Source organism: Toxotes jaculatrix, chromosome 6 (genome assembly GCF_017976425.1).
Source record: "Toxotes jaculatrix isolate fToxJac2 chromosome 6, fToxJac2.pri, whole genome shotgun sequence".
Lineage (NCBI taxonomy): Eukaryota > Metazoa > Chordata > Actinopteri > Toxotidae > Toxotes > Toxotes jaculatrix.
Genome location: NC_054399.1, coordinates 1,152,066 through 1,180,065, shown reverse-complemented (window position 1 = coordinate 1,180,065; position 28,000 = coordinate 1,152,066). Strand labels below are relative to the sequence as shown.

General features: G+C 42.1%; 3 protein-coding genes across 8 annotated transcripts; 2 read left to right on the top strand and 1 right to left on the bottom strand.

The window, feature by feature from the left end:
• Positions 1–1,037: 1,037 nt before the first annotated feature.
• Positions 1,038–7,995, bottom strand: LOC121183928 (kynurenine--oxoglutarate transaminase 3-like). Of its 5 annotated transcripts, none has more exons than XM_041041249.1 (14): positions 7,879–7,995; positions 6,287–6,374; positions 5,831–5,892; positions 4,668–4,812; positions 4,282–4,431; positions 4,080–4,166; positions 3,827–3,949; positions 3,599–3,719; positions 3,194–3,270; positions 3,023–3,112; positions 2,734–2,920; positions 2,007–2,080; positions 1,802–1,888; positions 1,038–1,659 (listed from the first exon to the last, which is right to left on the bottom strand). In XM_041041249.1, the coding sequence occupies exons 2-14, from the start codon at positions 6,371–6,373 to the stop codon at positions 1,603–1,605; spliced, it is 1,347 nt and encodes a 448-aa protein (XP_040897183.1). In that variant the 5' UTR covers position 6,374; positions 7,879–7,995; the 3' UTR covers positions 1,038–1,602. The 5 variants fall into 5 exon arrangements, with proteins under 5 accessions (XP_040897183.1, XP_040897182.1, XP_040897185.1 ...); XM_041041248.1 differs by lacking the exon at positions 7,879–7,995 and adding an exon at positions 7,219–7,347; XM_041041251.1 differs by lacking the exon at positions 7,879–7,995 and adding an exon at positions 7,143–7,248.
• A 3,056-nt stretch (positions 7,996–11,051) lies between these two features.
• lrrc8c (leucine rich repeat containing 8 VRAC subunit C) lies at positions 11,052–22,369 on the top strand. Of its 2 annotated transcripts, XM_041040468.1 has the most exons (3): positions 11,052–11,179; positions 14,802–14,944; positions 18,947–22,369. In XM_041040468.1, exons 2-3 carry the CDS (start codon positions 14,807–14,809, stop codon positions 21,191–21,193), a joined length of 2,385 nt encoding a protein of 794 aa, XP_040896402.1. In that variant the 5' UTR covers positions 11,052–11,179; positions 14,802–14,806; the 3' UTR covers positions 21,194–22,369. The 2 variants fall into 2 exon arrangements, with proteins under 2 accessions (XP_040896402.1, XP_040896403.1); XM_041040469.1 differs by lacking the exon at positions 14,802–14,944 and having other exon boundaries at positions 11,075–11,179; positions 18,947–22,368.
• A 2,597-nt stretch (positions 22,370–24,966) lies between these two features.
• On the top strand, positions 24,967–27,522 carry lrrc8db (leucine rich repeat containing 8 VRAC subunit Db). The gene has a single exon (XM_041040467.1). The coding sequence runs from the start codon at positions 24,967–24,969 to the stop codon at positions 27,520–27,522; it is 2,556 nt and encodes an 851-aa protein (XP_040896401.1).
• The last annotated feature ends 478 nt before the right edge of the window (positions 27,523–28,000 follow it).

Sequence of the window (28,000 nt, the reverse complement as noted above, 5' to 3'; positions counted from 1 at the left end):
GACAGTGTCGAGGTCACGCCATCAAAAACATGCTTCTCTATGATAAAGGGCAGTTCAAACACATGTAGGTGTGTAAGATGTTTATAGTAAAGCCTCACAGGGAGTCATGCTTACTGCACAGTTACAGTGAAGGGTTACCTGTTGTCTCTGCTACACCTGCTGCTGAGTCTGGAGTTGAGGGAGCGAGGAAGCCAGCTGTACTTTCTGAACACGCAGAAAATGAAGGCAATACAGTTGATCCTTTTTCAGGTGAGACACAGTCAATCACAACAGGTGCAAGTCTCTACGTTCAAGTTCCCACTGATCCATTCCACTGGCAATGAGTCAGGTCCCAGTCAGGCCTGATCCAAAGCCACCTATTAATGCACAGGTGAATCACTACAAGCTTCCTGTTGACAGTTTGTGGAAGGTTAATTATGCAGCCGTGCCTTCACTTGTGGAAATGACATACTACATCATACTGTTAATAATACTGTTAATAGTTAATAAGTCAATACACCAGCTTATTCCATCCTAACTGCAAACTGACATTTGTAATCACATCCTCACTCACATCACACTTCAACCAAACCCACCAACACGAAAAAGGCGATTGCTTCTTTTGTTTTAAATTATATTCCATGTTCAGTCCCGCAAAAATCCTGCAGAACTGCCACAAATCACTGGTCTGAAACCTCTGACATGCAACACAAACAATCGCACAACCGGAAGATGCTCGTTCAAATGGTCGCTGGTGGCACATACACACACAAACACACGCGCGCACACACACACACACACACACACACAGTGTGACATCATCTGTGAGCAGATCTGGTACCTACACCACCCAGGTACCACTTTGCTATGATGAGCTGACAAAGCCATAGTCTAAGGTAAAGGTCTGCATAATAAATCATACGGAGTATTTAATGCTTATCAGGATTACATGTCACTGTTGGCATGAATGTCAGAACACGCGTGTACTGGGTTGCACTTTGTGAAAAAAGTGAAAGGGTTGAGTGTAAGACAACAACAGTATGATCTGGAAAATGATAAGCTGAGTCAGTACATTTATTAACTGCTTTGATCTGAACAAAACTTTGTTGGCACAACAAACATCTGCATCGTTTGACGTTACATTTCCACAGAGAGAGCATGGAAAGCAAATACAAACGCTGGCAAAGTCCACAGCTGATTCCATCCTCAGTGACTTTTTATTCATATTTGCTGATCTGTAAGTCAAAGAGGTCCAACCCCACCTGGGACCACAGCAGTAAACACCTGTCTGTTGTGTGTCTGTTGTTAGATCTCTATGTAAATATGGACTGAAAAATGGTACATTACACTACACACTGACCACAGGAATGAATAAGGGGATGTTTCTGTCCACTGTGGGATACTGGATAAAGATGTCCTCTCACCTCACGCCACAGTGGATTTATCACTACAGTCCATGTTGACTACGGAACCTTCTCCCTTAAAGCAGCATACACTCTGAAGTGTGGACACACCTTTTACTGTTAATAGTTTTACTATAAACATTTCAATAACTCCCAGTGTGTGCAAAGTGTTGCAGTCAAATCCCGATCCTTCAGTCTGATCTTCAGACACTGCACCCCATTAAATCTTATTCCAGTTTTTCAAGATGTTCCCTGCTGCATTGAGTGTACTATCTTGCTGTAGATAGAGAGACAACTTAAGGTTATGAAAATACTGTTTTTCAGTGTAGAAAAGAGGAAACTGCACCTCAGCCAACATTTGTCTTTACTGGATGTTCTGTGTTTTTGGTTTGAAACAGTGAGACTGTTTTTGTATTTACCTTAATGAAGCAAAGGCGAATGTATTTCTCAAACTGCTTCTTGGACTCCTCTCCAACAAATGCTGTTACTGGAATGGCTGCCAGTTTCTACAGAGAAAAACAATTTTTCATTAAGAACCACAGTGAAAAATTAAAACGTAATGGCAGCAGTGTGAATGCTGTATATGTTATGGGGAGCAAAATGGAAAGAACTCAGTTCATTTACCTTTTCTTTAATCATCCACTTCACGAACTTGTAGTCATAGGCTTCATCATCATCCATATGTGACAGGTCCTGATCTGCAGGGAACACAGGACAGAGGTGAATACACAGGAGAGGAGCTGTGTGGTAAAATACCAGGATTTATGATGTTTCAAGTTCATATTTTAACATGTTCTTCTCCCTAAAATGTTCCCAGTAGTAACTGATTTATTTTGAATAGTAGGGTACATCCAAGGACAAAAGAATGTCCAGTAGCAATCTCTCTGTCTAAGTTACACATTAAAAGCTTTTTAATCATGAGCCTGTTTTAGAAAAATACGTTTTTGCTGTTTTAATGTTTGTGTGGTCCAGTAGTAATCCCTCTGGCTCATCCCGAACTCATGAAATCGATGCAAATAGATGTTCAGGTGCAAAGAAACCTTTGGATTCAGTACAACAATCTTTCAGTATAAGTGCTGAGTATCTTCTTTTACATAAACTGATCTAAGATGTTTGACATGTCTGTTAACTCTCCGATCACAGTGATTAACTGGGGTGTTATTTCTCCTCTCTGAGTTCATAAATTTGCACATAAATTGGTAGTTAACTGTTCATTTCACTTCTGTGAGACACAGAACATCAACATGAAAAGTGGAAACTGTTGATGAAACTGTGTAGATGTCCACATTATTTGCAAGCAACACCAGTGTGAATGAGCCAGTGATGTTAGTTTAATGGTGCAGTAACTCACTGAGAGATGTGATATCCACCAGCATGAAGTAGCCTCCCTCTGGGATGACAGGAACCATACCAGCCTCCTGCAGGATGGCAGCCAGGTGGTCTCTCTTGCTTTCAAGCTCTTCTGCCAGTGAGGTGAAGTAGCACTCAGGCTGACCCATCCGCTCGTAGTTCAGGAGCAAACCTTGTGCCACAGCCTCCTGCAGATTAACAGACACACTCCAAAATAAAAACGAGAAAAGAGATTTGATTTTTCTGTGCTTACTCTTACACTTTGAAGAAGAGAAGCTTTGCACACTTGCCTGTAAAGGTGTCGGACAGGTGTACAGAGTATTCTGCATGACGGTCTGAAGGTGCTTTATCAAGTGCTCAGGTCCTATGGACCAACCAAGCTAGAAGACACAAAGTTTAATTGCGCGATGAAGAAATGACAGCGGAGTTAAAACAGAGTTTTAAATCCACAGACTTCTCACCTTCCATCCAGTAACACTAAACGTTTTCCCTGCACTGCTGATGGTGATTGTTCTATCCCACATTCCAGGCAGAGTGGCTACAGAGAACAAAAACCACATGTCATTCTCAGGAAATTCAAGACTCAGTTTTCTACAGAACTGTTCTGGTGTATATAAAGCGAATGCTTGAAATGCCCCTGAGGTCAGGGTGAGAAGTGTGAGGCCACAACCACACTAATATTTATAACACAGCTCTGGTGAAGCTGGAATCTAAAGCATTTGCTGCAGCGTGTTTTAGAGGTTAGCATCCCTGTAGCTGTGTGTAAAGAGTGGAGGAGCTTCTGTTGCATAGATGGATGAAGCTGATTGGCTCTTATATACTTTTCTGTTTATAAAAATAATAAATATGTTGAGCTGAAAACGTACCAATTTTAATATGCTGGTGGCCCCTGTAGACGAGCCACTCATACACCTCATCGCTGAAGCACAGGGTGTCATGTTTAATACAGAGGTCAGCGATCATCTGCAGCTCCTCTCTGGTGAAAACCTGCAGGAACACAACAGAAACTACTGAAAGCACTGGGTTTTTCTGCCATGTCATCGAGAGTTTCCATTTCTCAAACAGAATGAGCGAGGACTGTGATGTGTACTTGCCTTTCCTATGGGATTGTTGGGAGTGTTGATGATGATGGCCTTTGTCTTAGAGTTGAATTTACTGGAAAGTTCATCTGGGTCAAGAAACCAGTCTGCACTTGTGATGGTCTTCTTTCCAGATTTCTAAAACAGTGCAAGAGATATTTTGTTTCCTGACTCTTAAAATCTCCTACATTTCCAGAGCAGAAGGTGAAGTTAATACTGTAAATATGGAACATGTGAGTCAAACAGCAGCGGCTTAGGTGAAACTTACAAGGCGCAATGGAACCAGCACAGGCTTGGCCCCTGCCATGCGTACCATAGGTACATAGCAATCGAAGAAAGGTTCTATTATGATGACCTGGAGGGAGAGACATTACACAACAAACATACTGTAAATATTGGGAGCATGTTTATGAATGTGGATGAATATAAACACCCTTGTATGACCCAGTGAGAAAGAGTAAAGTCCTCACCTCGTCTCCCTCATCCACCAATCCTTGCATGGTGCTGAATAAGGAACCATAACCCCCGACTGTGACCAGGATTTCTTTGAAAGGGTCAATCTGACGTCCATGGACCTTCCCATAAACCTGAGAAAGAGCCTTCACCAGAGATGGGTGACCCTTTTCAATAAACAGAAAATGTAAATTAGAAGAGTGGCACAGCATAAGCCATTGGAAATAATGGGTTTCAGAGTACAGTGGTGCAGCTGTCGTGTTGTGTCTGGCCCGTTAGAACAGTAATGGTAGTTAAATTGTAACTATAGACTGTGAAACAACAATCTTGTACACTGCATTGTGTGAGATGGGTCTAAATGTAGTGGGTGTCAAAAGGAGTTTTTACAGTTAATCAGTCTTACAAAGCCTCTGGTGTACTGGTTCATCTGATCCACTGATGCAGCTTTCGCCAGTGCCTCTTTGATATAGGATGGTGGTGGGATGTCTGGATAGCCTTGGCCAAGATTAATAATGGATGGGTTTGCTGCCACTGAACTAAGTGCCACCCTGAATTGACAAAGAAATAAACCATTAGTTTGTGACCAAAGGGTAAAAAGTGAATCAGGCACAACACATTTACGAAGTTGATCCACACAGACTCGGATCAGATAGTAACTGGTAGAGCTGTGTCGATAAAATCGATTCTCCTATTCTGAATAGACTCTCATTTTGTTTTGTAAAGATCGATTCGTACGAACTCGCGTCATCGAATTCACGCATGCGCGAGTGGTGTGAAGCTACCAAACCATGAAGATGGCGTCAGACAGTACGCAGTGCTTACTGTCCAAAGTAATTTAGTAATGCCCAAGTTTGCACTTTCTTTTTAACGTTAACTAAGCATTGCTTACTGTCGGACGATGTTCATTGTTTGGTAGCAAGAACCAATTTTATCAACACAGCACTACAAAGCTTCCCTCTTGTGATCTCTCACCCAGAACCTTTGCTATGGTTTGATGTAAACTGTGGCTGACAGCTACTTCTTCTGTTACAGACAACAATAAATGTGCATTTTTCTGTGTTGTAAATGCATGAATGGTGATGATGTTGTAATTTACAGGAGATTACACCATGTCTATAGAAAATACAAATACAGAAATAAATTTGTATACAGCTCCCCAACTTTCTTTACATGGTGCAAAGTACTTTTATTCTTTGACAGTTGTAATTCTAACTAAATGCCATTAAGAATAAAGGGTTGCTTTACTGCAAACTCTACTTGCCAGGCTTTGCTGAGAAACCTGACTGGATGGTTCACTATTTTCTGTGCCTCTCTAAGCACAGGTGCCTTGTATAAAGACCGAGGAGAAGGGTGTTGATTCCTCCCTGCAGCCTTCATCACAGTCCGCAAAAGACTACGGAGCTTAGCTTTAACCTTAACTGACAGGTTACGATACCATGCTTGGAAACCGTGCCCCGATTATGCTCTCTGGAATTTAGAAATGGAAAACTGATGGGAAGTATGTGCCCAGAGCTCCCTCTGTGCTGTGTCACACATGTAGATGAAAGTTTTAATAATCTCACTTACCAGACGTTTTTGTCCAGTCCCTCAATTCTTCTGGAGTGAGTGTGCCGAGACATCATCATATGCTGCAATACAAAACCAAAATGCGTTACACCTACCTGAAGTGCTCACTTGCATTAGGTTTACCTGTTTATGCGATGATAACTATGCTGTGCACCTGTCCAACAAGAAGTGTGGTGGAAGTAAAATAATCATCAACCACTGGGTTTCAGAGGCTGGTAGAATAGGTTAACATTCCATGACTTTGCCCTGTGGTTTTGTACTGTGCTAACACTGTACTGGTGTTAATAGAGCAGACTTCAGAGTTGATCTAATTTTTCAAATGTATCCCACCTGTCCACCCAACCCTGCCAAGAACTTTTTTAACGGGGTCTAATTTATGGAAAGTCCATCCCAGTTTCTCACCACACAAACATTAAGCAGAGGAGCCCAAACCTAAGATTTCTGTGTTGGACTTACCTGTGAAGTACAAAACCTTCGTCTGCAGTTTATGTTAACTGAACGATACGTAAACCTGGAGCAGTTCAGGACGTGTGCAATGTTCATGCTGCAAATAAAGACAAAGATGAAAAATAACTCAAAATGCAGCAACAGGTTTACATGTATAACATAAAAATAGGATAGTAAGTGGTAATATTACACGAACAGTAGGTATAATGATAAACTCTTTGAGCTTCGAGTAGAAATAAATTAACATGTTTGTTATAGTAATTTCAGTCAGTAATCTTAATTTGGCTCCTTGTTGCTTTCTTTTTGTGCATTTTGACTGAAGAGCGGGAAAACAGCGAAATATAACAAAGTGAGTAAACATGGGTGCGTTTGTTTTGTTGTTCACAGAAAACAAAATGCTATATCTAGCAAACGTACAACAGCGGGTGGCGCCATTGTGCGGTAACAACCCAAAGCATGGTCTTGGCACAGCTACAACTACATGGTGTTGTGAAGCCCACAGCAACAAGTTATATCATCTGATAGTAGTGACAGACTACAACCCCAGCGAAGCACAGTCGGAGTTTCTTATTCACCTCCTGAGAATTTTGTTGCTCCACTCAGGAAACACGCGCTAATGTTAGCTAAAGCCCAATACACACCGCCGGACAGGCTGGCTGGCGTTAGCTAACCCAAGCTAGCACCCTCTACCCACCTTAAGTCAAAGCTAGCAACATTAGTTATTGCCTGCTAAACGTACTAACTGCCCCCTTAGTTTTCTGTTGTTGTCGTGAATCACAGTGAGGATAGCTACCCCCAGTCCTCCTTTAAGAAACACCATGTGCTGAGAGAAGTTGAGCCACCACCAGAGGCCTGTGCTACGAACCAGGGTTTGGGGTTAGCCTGGTAACCTCGGGTTTAAGCCTTGCTTTTCAGGGTTACGACAGTGCTTCCCGTCTTACCGGGGGACGTCTTTCACTGCGCACCGAAGCTGCTCCTGAACAACGGCGCCTCAGAGGATCGGAGCCTGTCTACGTCAACGGCCCAAACTATTGACCAATCAGATCACTGGAAAACCAGAGTCAGTATTCCTACAGGATCCCGACAGGGACAAAAGAGTTCACAATAAAGTGACAAATAATAAAGAGCAACGGATTTTTTTTTTTTGTTGTTGTTGTTTATAGAGGAGTCGAATCGATTTGCTGTTTAAGGTTTTCCATGTGTCCACTCTGGTTTTAAAGCAGAGCTTTTAAACAAAGAGACATTTTCACACTAAATAACGACATAGCAGCCATTACAGCTTCATTTTAATTGCACAAAGAGTCTTCCAACCCGAAAGAATTCCCGAGAGTGTTGATGTTTTTATTCTCGTTCCATGACTGCGGATCAGAGAAACATGAGGTGACTTTGTGACCATACTCATAAATAAAAATGAAACGCTCCGATGTCTTGCCTGACGAATACCCAGAGTTAGCTGGGTCAGCTGGGTCAGCTTTTAACCAGCTTCGTGATGCAGGTTATTTAAGACAGCCGGTGTTTAGGCTCAGTGATAACGAAAAGATGTCCCGGGTGTGTTGATCTTGCTTCGTAGTGCAGGCCCCTGGTCAGCTAACACAACTTACTTGTCCGTGCACTGTGTTTCCCTCCCTCTTCTTCTGCGGGGTTATACGGCAGCTGGTACCCACGGTGTTACGTTACTGCCACCCTCAGTTTTAACGGCCATTCGTTTTAAAGCCAAACCGGCCTCCAATGAAGTACAGCGGTCAGGAGGAGGAGGGGATGCCGTCACGGTGATGTGGTGCTGCCTTCACGGTTGTCGGAAATCGGCTTTGTTTACATATGAGAGCGACGGAAAATGGACATGACCCGACGAAGCCAACACAGCTTCGGTTTTTGGTGACACCCAGATGAGAAAGCAGCGACGGTGAGCGCCCGCGTCATCGGGAACATGGAGCAGGGCCGCGTTTACGGTTTCTCAAATCAGCTTGTTTGATGTGTGGATTCCGTTTGAATCATGTACTCGACGAACATTTTACTCTGCCTCATTTCACTGCAATAGAATAGTGTTTACTTCATTTCCAGCATAGGAACGGACAAAGTCTCTGAGTGTGAGCTTACTGAGCGTGTTGTTTTCTCTTGTTATGTAAAGCTACTCAGCAGACAGGAATTTTCTACGCAGCAGCCGTGAAGGCAGCATTATCCCTGGCTGGACTGACCATCTGTGAGATGATGTTCGCTTCACTCACCTTCGAGAGAGTTCTGGGGGTTTAAAAATCATGAATTAGATAAGTACTCATTCCGATCGCCCACTTTGTTTGTTTTTTCTCTCGAATAGGACCAGTTCCCACATTCTCAGCTTATTCTGGGAATTACTATAAGCCCACTGAGCCCCCACCCCCAAACACACGGATCCGCATGCATTGTTGACTGTGCCAAGTCAGGCTGACAGCACGATGAGGTGAAAAACTTGTGCAGCAATTTTTTTTAACAGCTTAGGTATATTCAGTCTGTACCAAGCACAATCTCACAATTCCTCCAGGAAATAAAGAAATAAAAAATAGAAATAGAAATAAAAGCTGATCACATTAGTGATAGTGAAGAGAGGATTTTCCCTGCCTTGACAAATTTTCTCTCTTGCCTGTGCCTATCCACTTTCAATAGGAATGTGTAGATATGTCATATCTTCAGGGCCTGAATATTTCAAGTGGTATAAAGTATAAAGTGTTTGGGCTGTATGACACCTGACGCCCTGCGGCATTTCTGATGAAGGTTTCCAGCTTTCCTGGGAATTCATTCCCTAACTTGTGGAAAGCGTTTGCACACACCTGCTTCAGGAGTACCAAGTGTAATGATAGCTGCTGTAGGTACAAGTACAAGTAGACAATGACAACACAAATAATATTACTTTGAGTGTTTGGGGTTTTTTTTTTCATGTCTGAGGGTATGTTAAATTATAGTTAAATTATAGGGTTATGTTATTTTTCAGTGTTATGTTGGACCCTCGTGTTTGTGGTTTAGGTTTTTAGACTTTTTTTTTTGTTTTTTTTTTTCAGAGAATCTGAGCAGAAATTTCACATCTGAATCCAGTGTGACTGAAAGCAGCAAACAGATGTGGAAAGTCACACTGGATGTAAAACTGCAAAAAGAAATGATTGTTTTAAGGTCATCTCACGCTATTTCTGTGTGTTTAAAGCTGTTTAATGAAGGCTCTGTGTTTGACACAGGTTTAGGCTAGAGTTTCAGTTTGGGAATCAGTGGCAGCTGACAGTGGGGCAGGCTGTTGGCTTTGGATGGAAAACGTGTCATGTTGTGGCTTCTACTGTGATGCACATTCGCTGCTAAGTGCAGAACAATAGTTGCTATAGGTTCAAGTGTGAGAAATGTACAAACACAACTTACCTCATTGACATAAATGGGACAAACTATTAGAAAGATTTCAACACAATACCATGCAACAGAACCAGCTACGGCTGCAACATGATCATGTGGTTGAATCAGTTTCAGCATTCACGGAGGCAGAATTACTGCAGAGCTGTTCTATTGGACTGCATTAGTTTTAGCTAATTGTACCTAATAAACTGGCAACTGGGTGTATGCTTCCAGTCAAAGAATATATGTGTATATTTTAACATTTGCTAGTGTAAACTACAGAGTGACTCACTGAGTGTTCGCTCTCTCTCTCTCTCTCAGTAGAAGGATCTGGATTGTGTTGGTGCCTGTGATGGAATTGTGGAGATTGAACGGAAGAGACACTTTCCCTATGGCAATCAAACATCTTACATTATTAATACACTGCAATGGATCTATACTATCTTTCTGTCTAACAGAAAGTCAGGGAAATCTTCAAATGCCAGTCTGTAATAGCTGTTAGGTCGTTATAGTGTGAGCTGCCAAACAGCTGAAAAAACAGACAGTGCTCAGAGCAGCTTGAAAGCCTTCCTGCAGAGGGAACAGATGGGAAAGTGGAAGAGCCAGTAATTCCCAAAGTTTTATAAATATAATCCAAGGGGTGGAAATATTAGCCTTATGCAGTATGACATCAGTAGAAGGTACTGAAACTAATTACACGTACACTAATTGCATTTACACTATTACACTCAAGTGCTGAACACAAATGCAATTACTTTACTTAAGTATTTGCATTTTCTGCTGCTTTACACATCTGAGAGAGAATTCCACTACATTTATTTCACCCCTACTGGTTTATTGGTTTAGATTTGCATTGCAAAATATTAAACCAGTAACTCCTGGCCTCTTTAGCTGGTGACCCTTAACAAAAATGAAAAACAAAAAACGTCTGGATGGGGTTTATTAACGATTATTAACATATTAATGTGTACATCACTTCATGGTGCTGCTGGTTTATATACTGTTGAGAAGCTTCGCCCTGGGGATCAATAAAGTTTAATTTTATCTTAATACATCATCATTTAACTCTTAATCTGCAATGTAAAGTTACTGAATAAATGTAGCATTAATTTTTTTCTTTTATAGGAGTTCTTAAAACATCTTTATAATACTTTTACAGCAGACCTTTGATTTAAAGGCGTGCTGTTTTTACTTTGTTGTACTGGTTCATTAAGTAAAAGCTCGGAGCACTTCTTCCACCGCTGTATGGCATACATACATAATATCCCTCGACTGAAAAGGCAAATGATGTAATAAGCATAAATGATAATGGCGCTCCTGTTTGCCCCCCCTCCACCCCCGCGCTCAGGCATCACAGACAGTAAAGTCTCTGCTGGGGCCCCTTCAGAAGTCCACGCCCCTGTGGCTGACAGTACATGCCTGCATGGTCTGGCCGAGGATCCGGGAAGGCTGGCGGTCAGAGAAGAAGGGAGACGGCGCACATCATGATCCAAAACCTCCTCGCGTGAAAGCCGACCACTCACATCCTGTAGTCCAGATCTCATCTAAAGGAAGGTAAATCACAAACACTATCACGATCCCGACTGAGGATACATTATACCACAGAGTACAGCGGCGTGAAATGAATTCGGCGGAGCGTCTCACCAACTAGTTCACAGAGAGATTACCGTTAGTTTACCTGATGTGTGTCACTGAGAAAACGCATTAGTTTGTGGACACGAGCCTTAAATCCGCGTTCAGAGCGTCTAACTCTCAGTCGCGGCAGAGAGAGCGTCCTTAAATATATCTTCAGTAAAGGTCGAACTCCTAACCGGATGACTTATTGATGGTTTGTGCCGATCACAGGATGAGTCACAGCCGCTCTGACTGTGTTAGCACTTTTTCCTGGAGATCTCATTTCACTGTAAAGTCTACAAAAGTGCGTCTCGCTGAAAACCTCCAAGGTGTTTTCCTTTTTTTTCTTCCTGCAATGCGGGTAGTTTTTTTCCATGTCCTTAACGAGACAGGACTTTTTGTATGCCTGGGCCTGGGTGTGTTCCAAACATGTCTGTTTTTGGATATCTGGGATTCAAACAAATTTCCTGTCAGGAAGGGACAAGGATATGGCCTGGTCAGCCCAACTCAATGGCTGACACATGCAGTGGAAGACAGGATTTTTCCTAAGCAGCTATTAAAAACTACTGGCTTCAGATACTGACCTAGAAGACGCTCTACCCCCCTTTGTGCTATTTGTTTGATTTTTTCATGGATCCACCTTATTAAAAACTTTTAGAGAACAGTGACAGCCAAACAACAAAAAACAAATGTCCTCAGTCTACTCATGTAAACAGATTTGCTCTTATCATCCAGAGTTCTAAGAAATCGCTTGCTGAAATTTCTGCCTTTAACTTAAAGAGGTCATCAGGGTTAACTCTGCTTCAGCCTGAGCCTCGAAACAGAAAGCTGGCATTTCAAACTGGAGGGGTGTGGTTTTAAAGAAGTGGGTATTTGTGAGGCAGGAAGGATCTCGTTAAAGACACCACAGAGTTATGTGTTATGGGAAAAATCAAGATCCAGTGTTTTTTGGAGCTTTGCTCAAAGTCAGGATATTTTGACCAATTTTTATTCTGACATTCTGTTGATGATGATGATGTATGATCATCAATCTTTATGGAAGTGCTACATTAAATTGCTGGAGTACCCCTTTAAATTTGAACACAATGAAGGAGTTAGGTTTTGGGGCCCACAGCACTGATAATCAGCATCCTTACCCTGTAACTCTGAATAATCCCACACAACAGCAGCGCTGGAAGACGAATTCAAGTCCTTTACTCAAGTGAAAGTTGTAATACCACAGTTTAAAAATACATCAAAATGTACTTCAAGTATCAAAAGTACACACTATGTCAGACAGCTTCTTTTGCAGTGTTAGAATGCAGCGCATTATGTATTAACACATAACCAGCATTTTAATGTTGTAGCTGGTTGAGGTGAAGCCAATTTTAACTAGTTTATATAATCTGATCTTATCTGCAAGAAGTTCCCATCCCTTAGGCCCAGAGTGTTACCCGGTCTCTAAACTTTTACAGAATGACCATGAAGATACTGTTTATGGTTCAGAGAACACAACAACAACAACAACAACAACAACAAAAGAATAAAGTTACATGACTTTAAAGTTTGTTAAAATATATGATTTTGAACTAAGTCATCAGATCATGAAATCTGTGTGAGGACACAACCAGTGTGTGACTGCGGGATCTCGAAACTGTCGACAGAAAAACGGTCCATATTTCAGAAATGATTAGGAACCTCTGATAAAGGCTGATCTTATGTGTAAAATCATAATCTTCAAAGTAACTAAAAACTGTCAAATAAAAGTAATAGACTGAAAACTCAATTTTACACTTTGACACCTTGTGGAGTAGAAGTACAAAGTAGCACAAACTGGAAACACTCAGGTCTGAGTATGATCCAGCATCACTGGGACATTATTTTTTGAAATAGATGTTTCTGTTGTATTTCTTAATTTTAATTAACGGGATGATATCTCGAGCCTTGGCACATACCTGCATGATATTTACAGCTAAAGCTAAGTGAGAAATATGTTTTGCAGCTTGGCTGAACTGGCCCTTTAATGTCAGCCATTAGTGTACAGTTCAGTGTAAACATCCCCTGAATGGAGCCTCTCCATCCTTCCTAATGTTATGACACTGAGATGGAAGAATCAATAAAGACTTTCTGTGTGAAAAACTTAATTGCACTATCAAAAGCAAGATCTCTCTAAAAGCCCTTTGGCTTTCAGCTGCTGTTTCAACAATATCTTACAGCTAAACTCGAGTCTGAGTGTAGATGATTCAGCTGCTGACAGGACCTGTCTCTGTGACACTGTGGAGATGCTGCTGATACAACACCAGCTCTGACACCGTGTAGATTACTCAGTACACCTGCTCAGACGTTTGGACACAGGAACTGTATTTTTTTTGTATGTTTTACTACAAAACTCACCAGTTCTTTCACAGAGTTTTCATCCACCAGGCCTTTTCATTTTGAATGACAGTGCAGCCAATCTACTGCCAGACAGATATCGGAAACAAGATACCTGCAGCTGTAGTATGCATTTTACAAAAGATGACCACAGAGCGTGTGAACAGATGGCAGCGTCAGGAATGTGCCAGGCTTTCATGCTGCTGCTGTACTGCTGTAGACTGGTTTTTAATAGTCTTTTAAGAGATTAATTGCTTGCTTTGTGTAAACCACCAGAGGCCTGGGATCTGGTCTAATTCAGTTTCATCAGTGGTCGTGTTCATTAATTACCAGGTGTGAAGCCACTTTACAAACAAGTGGGCTTCTTGGTCGATGATGTTACCCTCCGTACACTTGTCACAAGCTTGTCTACAAAATGAGTCATTTATTTAGTCTTATGTGGGCACTGGCTCTTAAATAATTACATTTGCAATGTGTGTTTGTATAATGTAGAAACTCCACTGGAGAGGGACTCATCAGACTCATCAGTTTGCGGAAACATTCTGTATTTACTGGTCTGTGTTTTCCACTGAGCTAAGGCAAAAGAGGACAAGGTGAAAAAGGTTCAGTTCTCACTGCTCCTCTGGAGAGTGAGAATGATGGACGTTTTGTGTTTGGGAGTCAGGATTTAACACAAGCTAAAGTCAAGCTTTAGGTTCTTTGGCTGCAGCGTTCACCGACTGGCTTTTTAACACAGGGTTACTGTCTGTTTAGAAGAGTCAGCAACTGGTCTGAGAGGTTTTGAGATAAATACTAACAGCATGCTAACGTGCTCACAAACACGCTGATATTCAGAGGGTATAATGTTTCCTGTGTTCACCATCTTTGTTTAGCTTTTTTAACTTGCTAATATTTGCTAATTAGAACTAAACACAAAGTAGAACAAAGCCGAGGCTGATTGGGTTGTGTTAAGTCTGAGCAGGTATTTGGACAAACTGAAAATGTGACTCGATGATGGCACGAGATGAAAAATGGAGGGTTTGCCAAAGTGAATGCAACTCGTCCTCAGGGGGAAACGAACAAACGCTAAAAACATAGCCTATTATAAACCAGAATATCCTTTGTAATTGTATTTGACGACAAACACTGTAATTGTTTCAACCCTCTATGGCCGAATCCTTTCCCGTTGTACTGACTGAAGGTCATGTGTGCTAATTTTCTTTTGTCACAGGCGTCATGATTCCTGTGATGGAATTCCGGCAGTTCTCTGAACAGCAGCCAGCGTTCAGAGTCCTGAAGCCATGGTGGGACGTGTTCACTGACTACTTGTCTGTAATCATGCTGATGATTGGTGTCTTTGGATGCACTCTTCAGGTCAGTAACAGTGTCTCACCACGATGTCTCTACTTGAGAGAACGGGCTCTGCTATGGCCTCAAAGTAGGGTTAATATGATTTTGAGCTTGTAAAGTGAACTCAAATTACAAGTAAGAATTTTGACCCTGTCTTTACCCAAATCTGATTGGACAATCACAATCCATTCACAAAGCGAGAGTCCAGTCAGAGGGCCGGTGGTTCTGTTATCTGAAAGGTGTAGTAGATTCTCTAGATGGATGGTGGTCATTATTTTCTACAGCACTTTTTTTACAGTTTTATTTTTTCTTTTACAAACACAATTTTTTTTACACATACTCACAAATGTTTCTACAAATACAAGTGTTTTCTACACAAACTTGAATTTCTCATGCTGATTTATTTTACAGGTTTACAAAGGTTGATTTACAGCTACAAACTTTGGAATTATTTGTGAACATCACTTTACAAGATCAAACACCATAGCAGATCCCAGATCCCCTGACTGTAGGAGAAGTATTCAGGCCTGAACCGTTCTCTTGGTGTACGCCTCACATGCACCGACACACTTGTTGAGAATACGGTGAAGGAGGATTCATCTCACCAGATCACTTTTTTCCACATCTTTGTGGCCCAGTGCCGATGCCAGTGCAGTTCAGTTGTATTTATATAGCACCTTCCACAATCAAAATGGTCTGCATTCATCTTTGTAACGAGCGGTTTATGCACTGCAGCCCTGCTGTAATATCCCTCTCTGTGTAACTGTCCACACAGACGCAGTCTGATCACATCCTGCATTAAAGAGCTGCTCCTCTGTTTTTTCATACCTGTTGCACTAATGCAAAAGCGTCACTCACATCAAACGTGAGCTGTCGACCGCAGTGTCTGACCCTGTGTACTGAAGTCTGTAACATAGATCTGAATGCAGACGTGACCTTAGTGTTGCTATTGAAACACTTGCCAGTTGAGCAGTCCGTGTGACTGAGGCTTCAAAGTCTCTTAGATCTTTTCCTCGTGAAATCTTCATACAAAATCAGAATCAGCTGGGCCTGCTCAGCATTTTTATCTTTGCCACAGAGTATGATGGGATGTTAACTGCTTATTTATTCAGATTTTCTTTAATTCGTCACCCGTCTGTAACCAATACACACTAAAGTAGCATGAGTTTGCAACATGCTTATGAGGTAAAAGGAGCTGTCCCACTATATTTTTTCCAGTAGATCTAGAGTAATTGAATCCACCGTAGCGAGCGAGTAGAACATTACTGCTCTGCCTTCTGCTTTGGCACCAGCTCAAAACCACTAATTCCCTGCTTTTACAACCTGGACTGTGCGCACCAAAGGAAGCATTCAGCCCATCAGGAGTTTACCAGTGGAAACATTTACCCAGCCCCTTTTAGTAAACATAAGATTCCAAGCTCCTGTGGCCGGGCACTCTCTCTCTCTCTCTCTTCTCTCTCTCTCTCTCTCTCTCTCTCTCTCTCTCTGTCTCTCTGTCTCTCTGTCTCTGTCTCTCTCTCTGTCTCTCTGTCTCTCTGTCTCTGTCTCTCTCTCTCTCTCTCTCTCTCTCTCCCTGTCTCTCTCTCTCTCTCTCTCTCTCTCTCTGTCTCTCTGTCTCTCTGTCTCTGTCTCTCTCTCTCTCTCTCTCTCTGTGGAATAGGAGTGTTTTTGGCTGCTGGAAGACTTTTTAGTGTAAATCCTGGAAATTATATCAAAACATTTTTGGAAAAACTGTTAACAGGATATTTATCAGGGTGGGAGCAGCCATTGTTTCCCACTCTCGCTATAACAATGTTTGGACATGATCTCAGAGTTAGTAAATTGAGTGGGCAATTAATTTTGTAGCCAAGTTTACTTTCTAAGTCAGAGCTTGATCAACATGTCAGGGTGTGTACTTCACTGCCTGACACAATAATCCCTGCATTTAGAGTTAGAAAGTTCTGCAGATCAGCTCTACAGAGACCTCAGCAGACCTGACTTTGCATTTTCATCTGCGGTGCTGTGTTATTTTGTTTTCTCTCGTCACAAATATACTTTGCATTCACATTCTGTAGTAGTTTCACATCATGTTTCGTCATTACATGTCAGAAAAGGCTGTTCCAGCCCTGTGTCAGATTTTGTTGTGAGCGTGTCTGTATCACACGGCCTGTGATATGTTTCTGTTCAAATCTTTTCATAGTTTTTTCAGCCCTTGATATGATTTCATTTTAATAGCTCCAAAACGTTATTTGGGAAGCCATGTATTGTTCCCAGCCTTCCTAAACTTTGTAGGATGGAAGACAAAGCCTGTACTGCACGCCATTTTATTTCTACAAAAAAAAAATTTCACAGGCCTTAGTTTTGGGACTCAAACATTATATCAACAAACTCTGAATTCACTCAAAATTTGTGAAGGTGCTGGATTCCGGCCCTGTTACGTTAGAATGGGTTGAGCTGGATTATCAAGCAGCTAAACAGAGTGCACAAAATGTCTCCCTTCAGGCCTGCCACTACTGAATTAAAGTGCCGTTTTCCTGTTATTAACATTGCAGAGTCAAACGGCTGCTTCTCATTATTTAAATTGCAAGTAAACACCAAAGGCATTTGTTGTTCACTGATGCCAACTTGTGGCCAGTATTCAGCACGTTTACATGCACTCTGTGAACCAGGTTACTCAGAAGAATCAGGTTACACAGGTAATCAGACACTGGTTATGTGCACTGTCATGTTGTGGTTACTGTACATCCTTGTATACATACAGCAGCTTCAGCTTCTTTTTTTTTCACAGGCGTTCTCGCAGGGTTCTCTCAGTGAAAACACCAGAAACAAAGAGGAGTTGGAAACACAGAAAACACATCAGGATCACACGTTAATATCTCCAGTGCCTGTGGTGTATGCAGATGTGCTCAAGTGATGCACATGATCATATTACATGCAGATGACCACAGGCCATTAAAGGTCATGCTGCTGTTATGGGCCATTCTGTACATAAATCACTGTAATATCCATGAGTGCCTTGGTAATTTGAGGTAGTTCCTTCCAGTGTGCAGTGTGTATCAGGGATGAAGCATGGGGGGCTTTTTTATGATCCTATGCAGGGTGTTCTTTGTCACCCTAAGTGCAGTGTTAGTTTCTGTCTGTCTGAATTTAGCAGTCATGTTCTTTAATGATGAAGTTATTTATGCTTCTACGGGCAAATTCACTCTGTCACTCTTGTCATAGCAAAGCTTTTGATGCCTGCAGTCTTTGTCATGCACATGTCTGGATTTAAAAAGCTGTTTATAAACCCAGTTATGTGTATATGTAGCCAAGTTTGAGCAATAGATCAATAAATGTGAAGGCTTATCTGACACCACAACACTGCAGTGCAGTTTGTGTGAGGAGGGTGTTTACTGCTCCTAAAAGTTTTCACAGTGGCAATTATTTTATCTTTTAATGTGACAGTCACACAGTAAGTAGTAGAAATACAGCATTCATGTTACACAGCATCTACCAGGAACACTCCCTTGGTTGTATATTATTGATCAGCAGAGTGCCTTGTTGGATGAGGCTCAAAAGTTGAGCCGAGCTTTTTTCTTTTCCTGTGTTGCCACCTGCGATGCATGGCCTCCTCAAACAAATAAGAGGACTGCATTTTCCTCCAGCAGGACTAATGTTGGTCCGTAATCCTTTACCCAATTGCATAAATTAGATTTCTTGTTTACATAATGTGTGTGAAAACAACTTACTATTGAAAGGCTGTTACCTGGTCGCTTAAGTGCATGTAAAACACAGATATGGCCTATTATAAGAATTGGATACTGGACTCCAAAATGATGTCAGAAAAGATTCCTTGCCCTGTGGGTCTCCACACTTCCAGGCCTTAATGGTGAATAATGGACATTTTTTTGTTGTAGTACTGCAAATGGCCACTGGGACAAATTGGTAACAAGGCTGCGAGGCTGCGGTCTATCCAACTCTCTAAATGCATGTATGATATAAACATGATGATTGTTATCTCCACGTCTCTGAATGTTTGTAAGTAATTTTCCTTTTTTTTTGTTTTAGGTAATGCAAGACAAAATCATTTGCCTTCCTCAGAGATCATCGACTCCAGAGAACATAAGTGCAGTGGAACCGAAGTCACAGTTCCACCTGCAGTCCAACATTTCAGCTGTACCCAGAGAAATGCGAGGCCTGAAAACTGACCTGGATCTTCAGCAGTATAGTTTCATCAATCAGATGTGTTATGAGAAGGCTCTGCACTGGTATGCCAAGTACTTTCCCTATTTGGTTCTAATACACACTCTAGTTTTCATGGTGTGTAGTAACTTCTGGTTCAAATTCCCTGGCTCCAGCTCTAAAATAGAGCATTTTATCTCCATGCTTGGCAAGTGCTTTGACTCTCCGTGGACCACGCGAGCTTTGTCGGAGGTGTCCGGAGAAAACCCCGAAGAAAAAGACAGTAAAAAGACGGGTACTTCGAGGTCCAACATCGCTGTGTCTCCAGGAGAAGGCAGTTTAGAGAAGACACAGTCCCTCCGGTCTATCCCAGAAAAGATTGTAGTTGACAAGCCATCCGCAAGTGTTCTTGATAAAAAAGAGGGTGAACAAGCTAAAGCTCTGTTTGAAAAGGTAAAGAAGTTCCGTTTGCACGTTGAAGAAGGAGACATACTTTACCTTATGTATGTTCGGCAGACAGTGTTCAAGGTGTTTAAATTCCTCCTGATCATCGTCTATAATAGTTGTCTGGTCAACAGAGTGCGGAATAGAGTACATTGTGAAGTTGAGATCCAGGACATGACAGGCTATAAAGACTTTGAGTGTAATCACACTATGGCTCATCTGTTTTCAAAGCTTTCTTACTGCTACCTGTGTTTAGTGATCGTCTACGGATTAACAAGCCTTTACACGTCCTACTGGCTGTTTTACCGCTCACTGAAAGAATACTCCTTCGAGTATGTGCGACAGGAAACAGGCATCAATGACATCCCAGATGTCAAGAATGACTTTGCCTTCATGCTGCATATGATTGATCAGTATGACCCACTGTATTCGAAAAGATTTGCAGTTTTTTTATCTGAGGTCAGTGAGAACAAACTGAAACAGCTCAACCTCAACCACGAGTGGACTGCTGAGAAGCTGCGTCAGAGACTCCAGACTAATACCAACAACAGACTTGAACTTCAACTGTTCATGCTCCCTGGGTTACCCGACACTGTCTTTGAGCTGACAGAGCTGCAGTCACTCAAGCTTGAAATCATCAACAATGTCACAATCCCTGCCTCTATCTCTCAACTCGAAGACCTTCAGGAGCTGTCTCTTTACCAATGCTCTTTAAAGTTGCACACAACGGCTACCTCCTTCCTCAAAGAAAACCTGAAAGTGCTTCGTGTGAAGTTTGATGATAACAGGGAACTTCCAAACTGGATGTACGGCCTGCGCAACTTAGAGGAGCTCTATCTCACCGGATCACTCAGCCCTGATGCCTCTAAGAACATAGTTCTTGAGTCACTGCGGGAGATGAAGAGTTTGAAAACTCTCTCCCTTAAAAGTAATTTGACCAAAATACCCCAGTCGATAGTGGATGTTTCCAGCCACCTGCAGCGGCTGTACTTCCACAATGACGGCACTAAGCTAGTAATGCTCAACAACCTGAAGAAGATCACCAATCTGATCGAGCTGGAGCTAGTGCGTTGTGATCTGGAACGGATACCGCATGCAATCTTCAGCCTGACAAATCTGCAAGAGCTTGATCTGAAAGAGAACAACATTCGCTCAATAGAGGAGATCATCAGCTTCCAGCACCTTCGAAAACTTACTTGCCTTAAACTTTGGTACAACGGCATCATGTACATCCCAGAGCATATCAAAAAGCTTGGCAGCCTAGAGCGCCTCTACTTCAGCCACAACAAGATTGAGATACTGCCTTCGCACCTGTTCTTGTGCAACAAGCTGCGGTACCTGGACCTGTCAAACAATGACATCCGATTCATCCCGCCAGAAATTGGAGTCCTTCAGAGTCTGCAGTATTTCTCTGTGTCGTGTAACAAAATTGAAAATCTACCAGATGAGCTCTTCTTTTGCAAAAAGCTCAAAACGCTAAAGCTCGGCAAGAACTCGCTGTCCATACTCTCGCCAAAAATTTCCTACCTGGCTCTACTGACACATTTGGAGGTCAAAGGCAACCACTTTGAGCTCCTGCCACAAGAGCTCAGTTACTGTCGTGCTTTGAAGCGCACTGGCCTTATAGTGGAAGAGACACTGTTTGAAACTCTGCCTTCAGATGTCAGGGACCAAATGCAGGCTGAGTGAGATTGCCTTATTGTAGCCACAGTGCCTGCTGTTTGTTCTGTCTGCCAGTTCTTTGTTCTGTATTAACTCATTACCATACTCAAGTATTACACAACTGTTAAAAACATATATTTTTTTCCAGTTTCCTTGAAGGAGGGAAGAATTACTTCTTCATAAAGTCACACAGAGTGTGGCTCAGTCGGGTGCTTGTTCTGTTGTTATTAAACTTTGACATATTATCCAGACACAAATCATCTTAAATGAATATTTTGGCATTTTGGGAAATACACCCTGTCGATAGAAGATTGATATCAATCTCATATCTGCACCATAACATTAAGCTACAGCCAGCATGTGATTAGCTTAGCACAAAGACCAGAAGCGGGAGGAAACAGCCTGGCTCTGTCCAAAGGTGAAAAAATATACAGGACCCACCTGCACCTCTGAAGTTCATTAATACACTAAAGAGTTTAATTCATATTAAAAGCAAAATATAAAAAAATGACAGAGGTTTTATGGGGATTCACTTGCTGGACTGGAGCTGCGTCCTGGAGACACTGCTAGGTGGATTTTATTACAGTCACTGGACAGAGCCAGGCGGCTTCCAGTCTTAATGCTAATCTAACTGTCTGAAAGCTGTATTGCATATTTAACATACAAACAAAGAGAGTGGTATCAGTCTTTTTATTTAACTCTTGGCAGGAAAGCAAATAACCATATTTCCCAAAATGTCTTCACAGCACATTTCTTTTCAATGCCACATAAAACCATTGGATTATGGAATGTAAATCAAAACTAAAGACCTCACTTAAGGTTAGGCTGTTAGCCTTGTGCTATATTGTATATATTTTATGCTGCTGTTTAAAGGCCTTTATTTTCTTTAAGAGACTGTTAGCTAATATGGACAGCAGCAGGGGAAATGCAAAAAAGCAAAGGATATGTCTTACATAAAAATAATATATCTTACATAAGGATATATCTTACATAAGTAATACATAATGTAATACGTTGTCTAAACAGTTCTGTGTTATAGAAAGATGCCATTTCAAAGTGCATTAAACTTAAAGGACTATGTCATACTGGTGTTTTTCTTCAGTTCTTGAAATGTGCACAGGGAGAGTGTAGCCCATCACACAAATGGATTTTATAAACAGTGTTTTAATGTTGTTGATCAATAAAATGTGATTTATTTTTGGAGCTGTTAGGTTGGAATGACTGAACGCCTACTATCAGCTAAATAAACCCAAAATTGACAGATACCATTTATTTAATGTGACTAATATTACATTATCGACAGAAAAGTGATTTAGTCTTTTCTGTCACTTGATACACGGTGGTTTATCTGTACTTTGTATGGACATACTGTCAGTTGTGTTGTGGGATATCACCTGCTGGCTGGTGAGGATTAATGAGACAAAGAAGATTAGTCTATTATTATGAGTGCATGAGGCACTGAGGAAAAAATAAAGTTCTCAAGTGCCAATAACAAAAATGTAGAAAGTGAATAAGAGCTCATTTGGACATACGGCATCATTTTATCCTCCAAAATTTAACAGATTGTGGTCTGTTTTGTGGTCAGTTGTCAGTGCAAGAACACAACCCTTCGCCCACATCCTTGTCCCGTTCGCTGTGTCAGCTCATACAGGCATCAGGAGCTTTCTAACCTGTGACTCAGCCGTAGCGGCATCTTCCAGCAGCTAATACTTGCTTGTGAGAGGAGCAGTAGACCAGCAGACCCCATTCATGTACTGATTGACAGCAGGGACATCCCACCCTTGACTTTGGCCTTCTCTGACTGGTTAGATGGGCGAGGCTTGCTGCCAGGCTGCTCAGAGAGTCAGACACATAAATGTGTTAGGAAAATGTTACATACTGTTGTTTCGCTTTGTGCTAAATATAGTATGTTTATTTATTTATTTACATTTATTTATTTAATTTTTTTATGTTGACAAAGCATATTGATCAGCACCACTATAAATGAAAAGTACCAGTTTTAGCCTAATGAACAAAAAAGCATTTTGCATTTTACTTTAAAAACAGACATTGCACAAGGAATGGGATGAGACCCAGATGAACTCTACTAATAAATCTACTAATAAAGAAAAAAAGTAGAATAAAACGTGGTCACACTATAAGAGTCTTCTTCTAATGGAAAGATTTCACACACAGTTTTGGAATAACAAAGAAAGATGTGACAGATTTCACCCTTGTGCACTTTTACGACGGTCCCTAACCTCAGTGGGTCACCGTCCCGTTTTCAGTGCCGGGGTCTCAGGGTGCTGTGTGCTGTACATCACATCAGCTCCTGCTGTGGGAAAAAAACAGCAGCATCAGGCGGGATTTATCCTGCACACTACAGCACAGCCATCAGCTGATGGTCGCGGTGAGACGCGCTGAGGATGCGACTGTGTGAATAACATCAGACCGAGGAGGCTACATCTCCAGCAGCTGGTGCTGCCGTGCGCGCTGTGTCTCCAGTCACAGGCAGAGGACCCGACCATCTGAAGCAGAGTGGGGGTAGCCAGCTAAGCCGCTTACAGCCCGGCCAGCAGGCCCACGGTTGAACTGGTGCGAAGAATGGACGGCTTCATCAGTGCGGCGAAACATGGCCTGTGAGGAGAGGCGTTGTTCGGCACCGCGGTCATCGACATAACCGGACCAGACGACCCGAAGGTGCGTGTCTGTGCGTTTGAATGGAGGTCCTCATCTAGGTTATTCAAGGTGCACGAATAGAAACCTAACGCTCTGGCTCGGTGGTGTCAGCGGGCTTCGTGTCGGAGTGAGACAATGATGGGTTCGGTTAGAGGGTAACGTTAGAACCGGTGCTGAATATTCTGCTTTAATGTGAACCGAACGGGTCGTGATGTTCTTTTACCGAGCCCAGATTTTAGTGTTGCGTTTAATGGCTTCACGGACATCAGGACCACCTCTTGTTTCGTGTGCATGGATGCGTCTTGCTGCTGTAGCCGGTCTCAGCTTGCTCTGCAGCCGCATTGACAACAGTGACCTTCATACTGTCAGCACATACACACAACACACACACACACACACACACACCATAGAATTTGGTCGCACTGGCGGCAAAGATGGTAATTTTTCTTATCGTTGAATGTTTTTTTTTAATAACCTACACTGAATACACTTATATGTAGCCTGAGTTTTACATATACACGAACACAAACAGCATTTGCAACATGTGAAGGTTTCACTTATCCATTAATAGTCATTATGATAGAGTATGTGTCACGTGATAGTCTGCTCTGTGGAAGGAGGCTCCTTCAGAATAAAGTAGGTTACATGTAGGGAAACGCGTGTTACACTCTGACTGTCCTCTCCCAGCCTCCTCCAAATGTGCCTGGGAAATGTGGCCTTGCCTGAAACTGGAGGACACAACCAGGGTATTCTTTCCGGTGCTCAGTATCCCAGAACCAAATGTGCACTGATCCCATTGTCAACTAGCCTGGAAATATAACTCCTACCAGGTTTAATATAAACAAGGCACCAAAAAGTAGAAACACCTTTATAATCTAATGCAAAGCAATACAGTAAATTTGACTTAACACTGTATTATGACAGGGAAACTGAGGCTGCATGGAGAAAATCATATCATCAAACTGTTTTTTGTAGTTGTGTTTCATGTATAAAATGAGAGGCCCATACTGTACATATGGAAATTCAACCTCAGAAAAGAACCTTCCTAAACCTTCCTAGGAAAGAACATGTGGAAACAATTCAATAGGTTGATGAAATAACAAGATCAAGTATTATGTTAATTTATATTTTCTGTTGCAGGAATGTTTACCCTCACAGAAGTAGCCTCTCTGAACGACATCCAGCCAACTTATCGAATACTGAAACCATGGTGGGATGTCTTCATGGATTATCTTGGTATCGTCATGCTGATGTTGGCCATATTTTCTGGAACCATGCAGTTAACTAAAGACCAAGTGGTTTGTCTTCCCATCCTGGAACAAACTCCAGAGGGGGCTGGGGGCTTCTTGGGCCCCCAACCACCAGAGACAGCTGATGGTTTCTGGAACAAAGAAAGCGCCATTGGGGAACAAGCTGCTCCTCTAATGGCTAAAAGGCCTCCTGATAGCATTGCACCTACAATTCACTTCACGCAGCCTGCTACGTTTGGGCAGCCCCAACCTACAGGTGTCAGAACCAAGCTGGATTTTCAGCAGTATGTTTTTGTCAACCAGATGTGCTACCACGTCGCCCTTCCTTGGTATTCCAAATATTTCCCATACCTCGCCCTAATCCACACTATTGTATTGATGGTCAGTAGCAACTTCTGGTTCAAGTACCCAAAGACAAGTTCCAAAATTGAACACTTTGTTTCCATACTTGGAAAATGTTTTGAATCACCTTGGACTACCAAAGCACTGTCTGAGACCGCTTGCGAGGACTCGGAGGAGAACAAGCAGAGACTGGCTGGTGCCTCTTCCCTCTTGAAACATCTGTCCACAAGCAGTGAGGAGGGGAGTCCAAACCAGTCTGCCCCAGTGCTGACTAAATCTGGGGTCACGTTTTCTGCTGAAAAGCTCGTTAGTGAAATTCCCTCTATGACCATACTGGACAAGAAGGACGGTGAACAAGCAAAAGCTTTGTTCGAAAAAGTGCGGAAATTCCGTGCCCATGTGGAAGACAGTGACTTGATTTACAGGCTGTATGCCATTCAGACTGTCATAAAAACAGTCAAATTCATTTTAATCCTTTGCTACACGATGACATTTGTTGCCTCTATAGATTTTGACCATGTGTGTGAGCCTGAAATAAAACATTTGACTGGATACGCTAAGTTCCACTGTACACATAACATGGCTTTCATGTTAAAGAAGCTCCTTGTCAGTTATATTGCTATCATATGTGTTTATGGCATAATTTGTATATACACGCTGTTCTGGCTTTTTCGGCGACCGCTGAAGGAGTATTCCTTTGAAAAAGTCAGAGAGGAGAGCAGCTTCAGTGACATTCCTGACGTCAAGAATGACTTTGCATTCCTGCTCCACATGGTTGATCAGTACGACCAGCTGTATTCAAAACGTTTTGGGGTTTTTCTCTCAGAAGTGAGTGAAAACAAACTTCGAGAAATCAGCCTGAACCATGAGTGGACCTTCGAGAAGTTGCGGCAGCATGTAACACGCAATTCTCAAGATAAGCTGGAACTTCATCTTTTTATGCTATCCGGAGTGCCGGATGCTGTGTTCGATCTCACCGATTTGGAAATCCTAAAACTAGAATTAATCCCAGAGGCCAGGATAACAGCTAAGATCTCACAAATGATAAACCTCCAGGAGCTGCACTTCTATCACTGTCCAGCCAAAGTTGAGCAAACTGCTTTCATTTTTTTTCGCGATCACCTCCGGTGCCTTCATGTCAAATTCACAGATGTCGCTGAGATTCCTAGCTGGGTATACTTGTTGAAAAATTTAAGGGAACTATACTTGGTTGGTAACCTGAACTCTGAAAACAATAAAATGATCGGACTCGAATCTCTCCGAGACCTCAGACACTTAAAGATTCTGCATCTCAAAAGCAACCTCACAAAGATCCCGACAAACATTACCGATCTGTCCCCGAATCTGATCGAGTTGGTCATTCACAACGACGGTACAAAGCTGTTGGTGCTGAATAGTTTGAAGAAAATGATGAATCTCGCAGAGTTGGAGCTTCATAATTGTGAGCTGGAGCGAATCCCCCATGCTATCTTCAGTTTGAACAACCTTCAGGGGCTTGATCTGAAATCCAACAACATTCGTACCATCGAGGAGGTCATCAGCTTTCAGCACCTCAAGAGACTCACGTGCCTCAAACTTTGGCACAATAAGATCATCACCATTCCACTGTCAATCAGCCACGTCAAAAACCTGGAGTCGCTCTATCTCTCTCACAACAAGCTTGAGTCTCTACCCTCTTCATTATTCACCCTCCTCAAGTTGAGGTACCTTGATGTTAGCCATAACTCCATAGTGGTAATACCACTGGAGATTGGCTTTCTGCAGAACCTCCAATATTTTGCCATTACAGGCAACAAAGTCGAGGTAGTCCCCAAGCAGCTGTTCAAGTGCGCCAAACTGAGGACCTTATGTCTCGGCCACAACTGTATCGCTTCCATTCCTGAGAAAATAGGCCAACTCACACAGCTGGCACATCTGGAACTGAAAGGAAACTGTCTGGATCGTCTGCCGGCTCAGCTCGGTCAGTGCAGCCTCCTTCGCAGGAGCTGCCTGATTGTGGAGGATCACCTCTTCGACTCGCTCCCCATGGAGGTCAAAGAGAGCATCAATCAGGAGTCTAGTGTTTCTTTTACAAATGGGTGTAAGTGTCTAAGTGAGGGGCGGTAGTCATGTCCTGCATGGTATCAAATGTCAGACGTTTCATCCTCGCCTTTTCAGTCATGCCGTTGGAAACAGTAGGTCAGGGTACAGTACTGGTACGCTTCATGATGTTTCATCCACTTACACAGTGAACATACCACAGCACATACAAGGTTGGTACCACTGGAGAAATTTTAGATAAACTGTAGAAATGATCATGGCTCGTGTTTATTTTCATTTTGTTATAAGTTAATGTAGTGGCACAATAGCAGTTAAATCACTCAGCTTATATTTTTACCTTTTGAATGCAATTATATATATATATCTACAGAAATGTGTATAATTTCCCCCTTTAATTAAAAATGTGATTTCAGGTTTTATTCAGATTAACTAGACACACTTGATTAACCTCATCTTAAAGGATTGGTTCACCCAAATTACAAAAACAGTTGCAGTGCAGCAAACCAAATGTTGTCTCCCACTTTTAAAATATATTTAAGAAAAG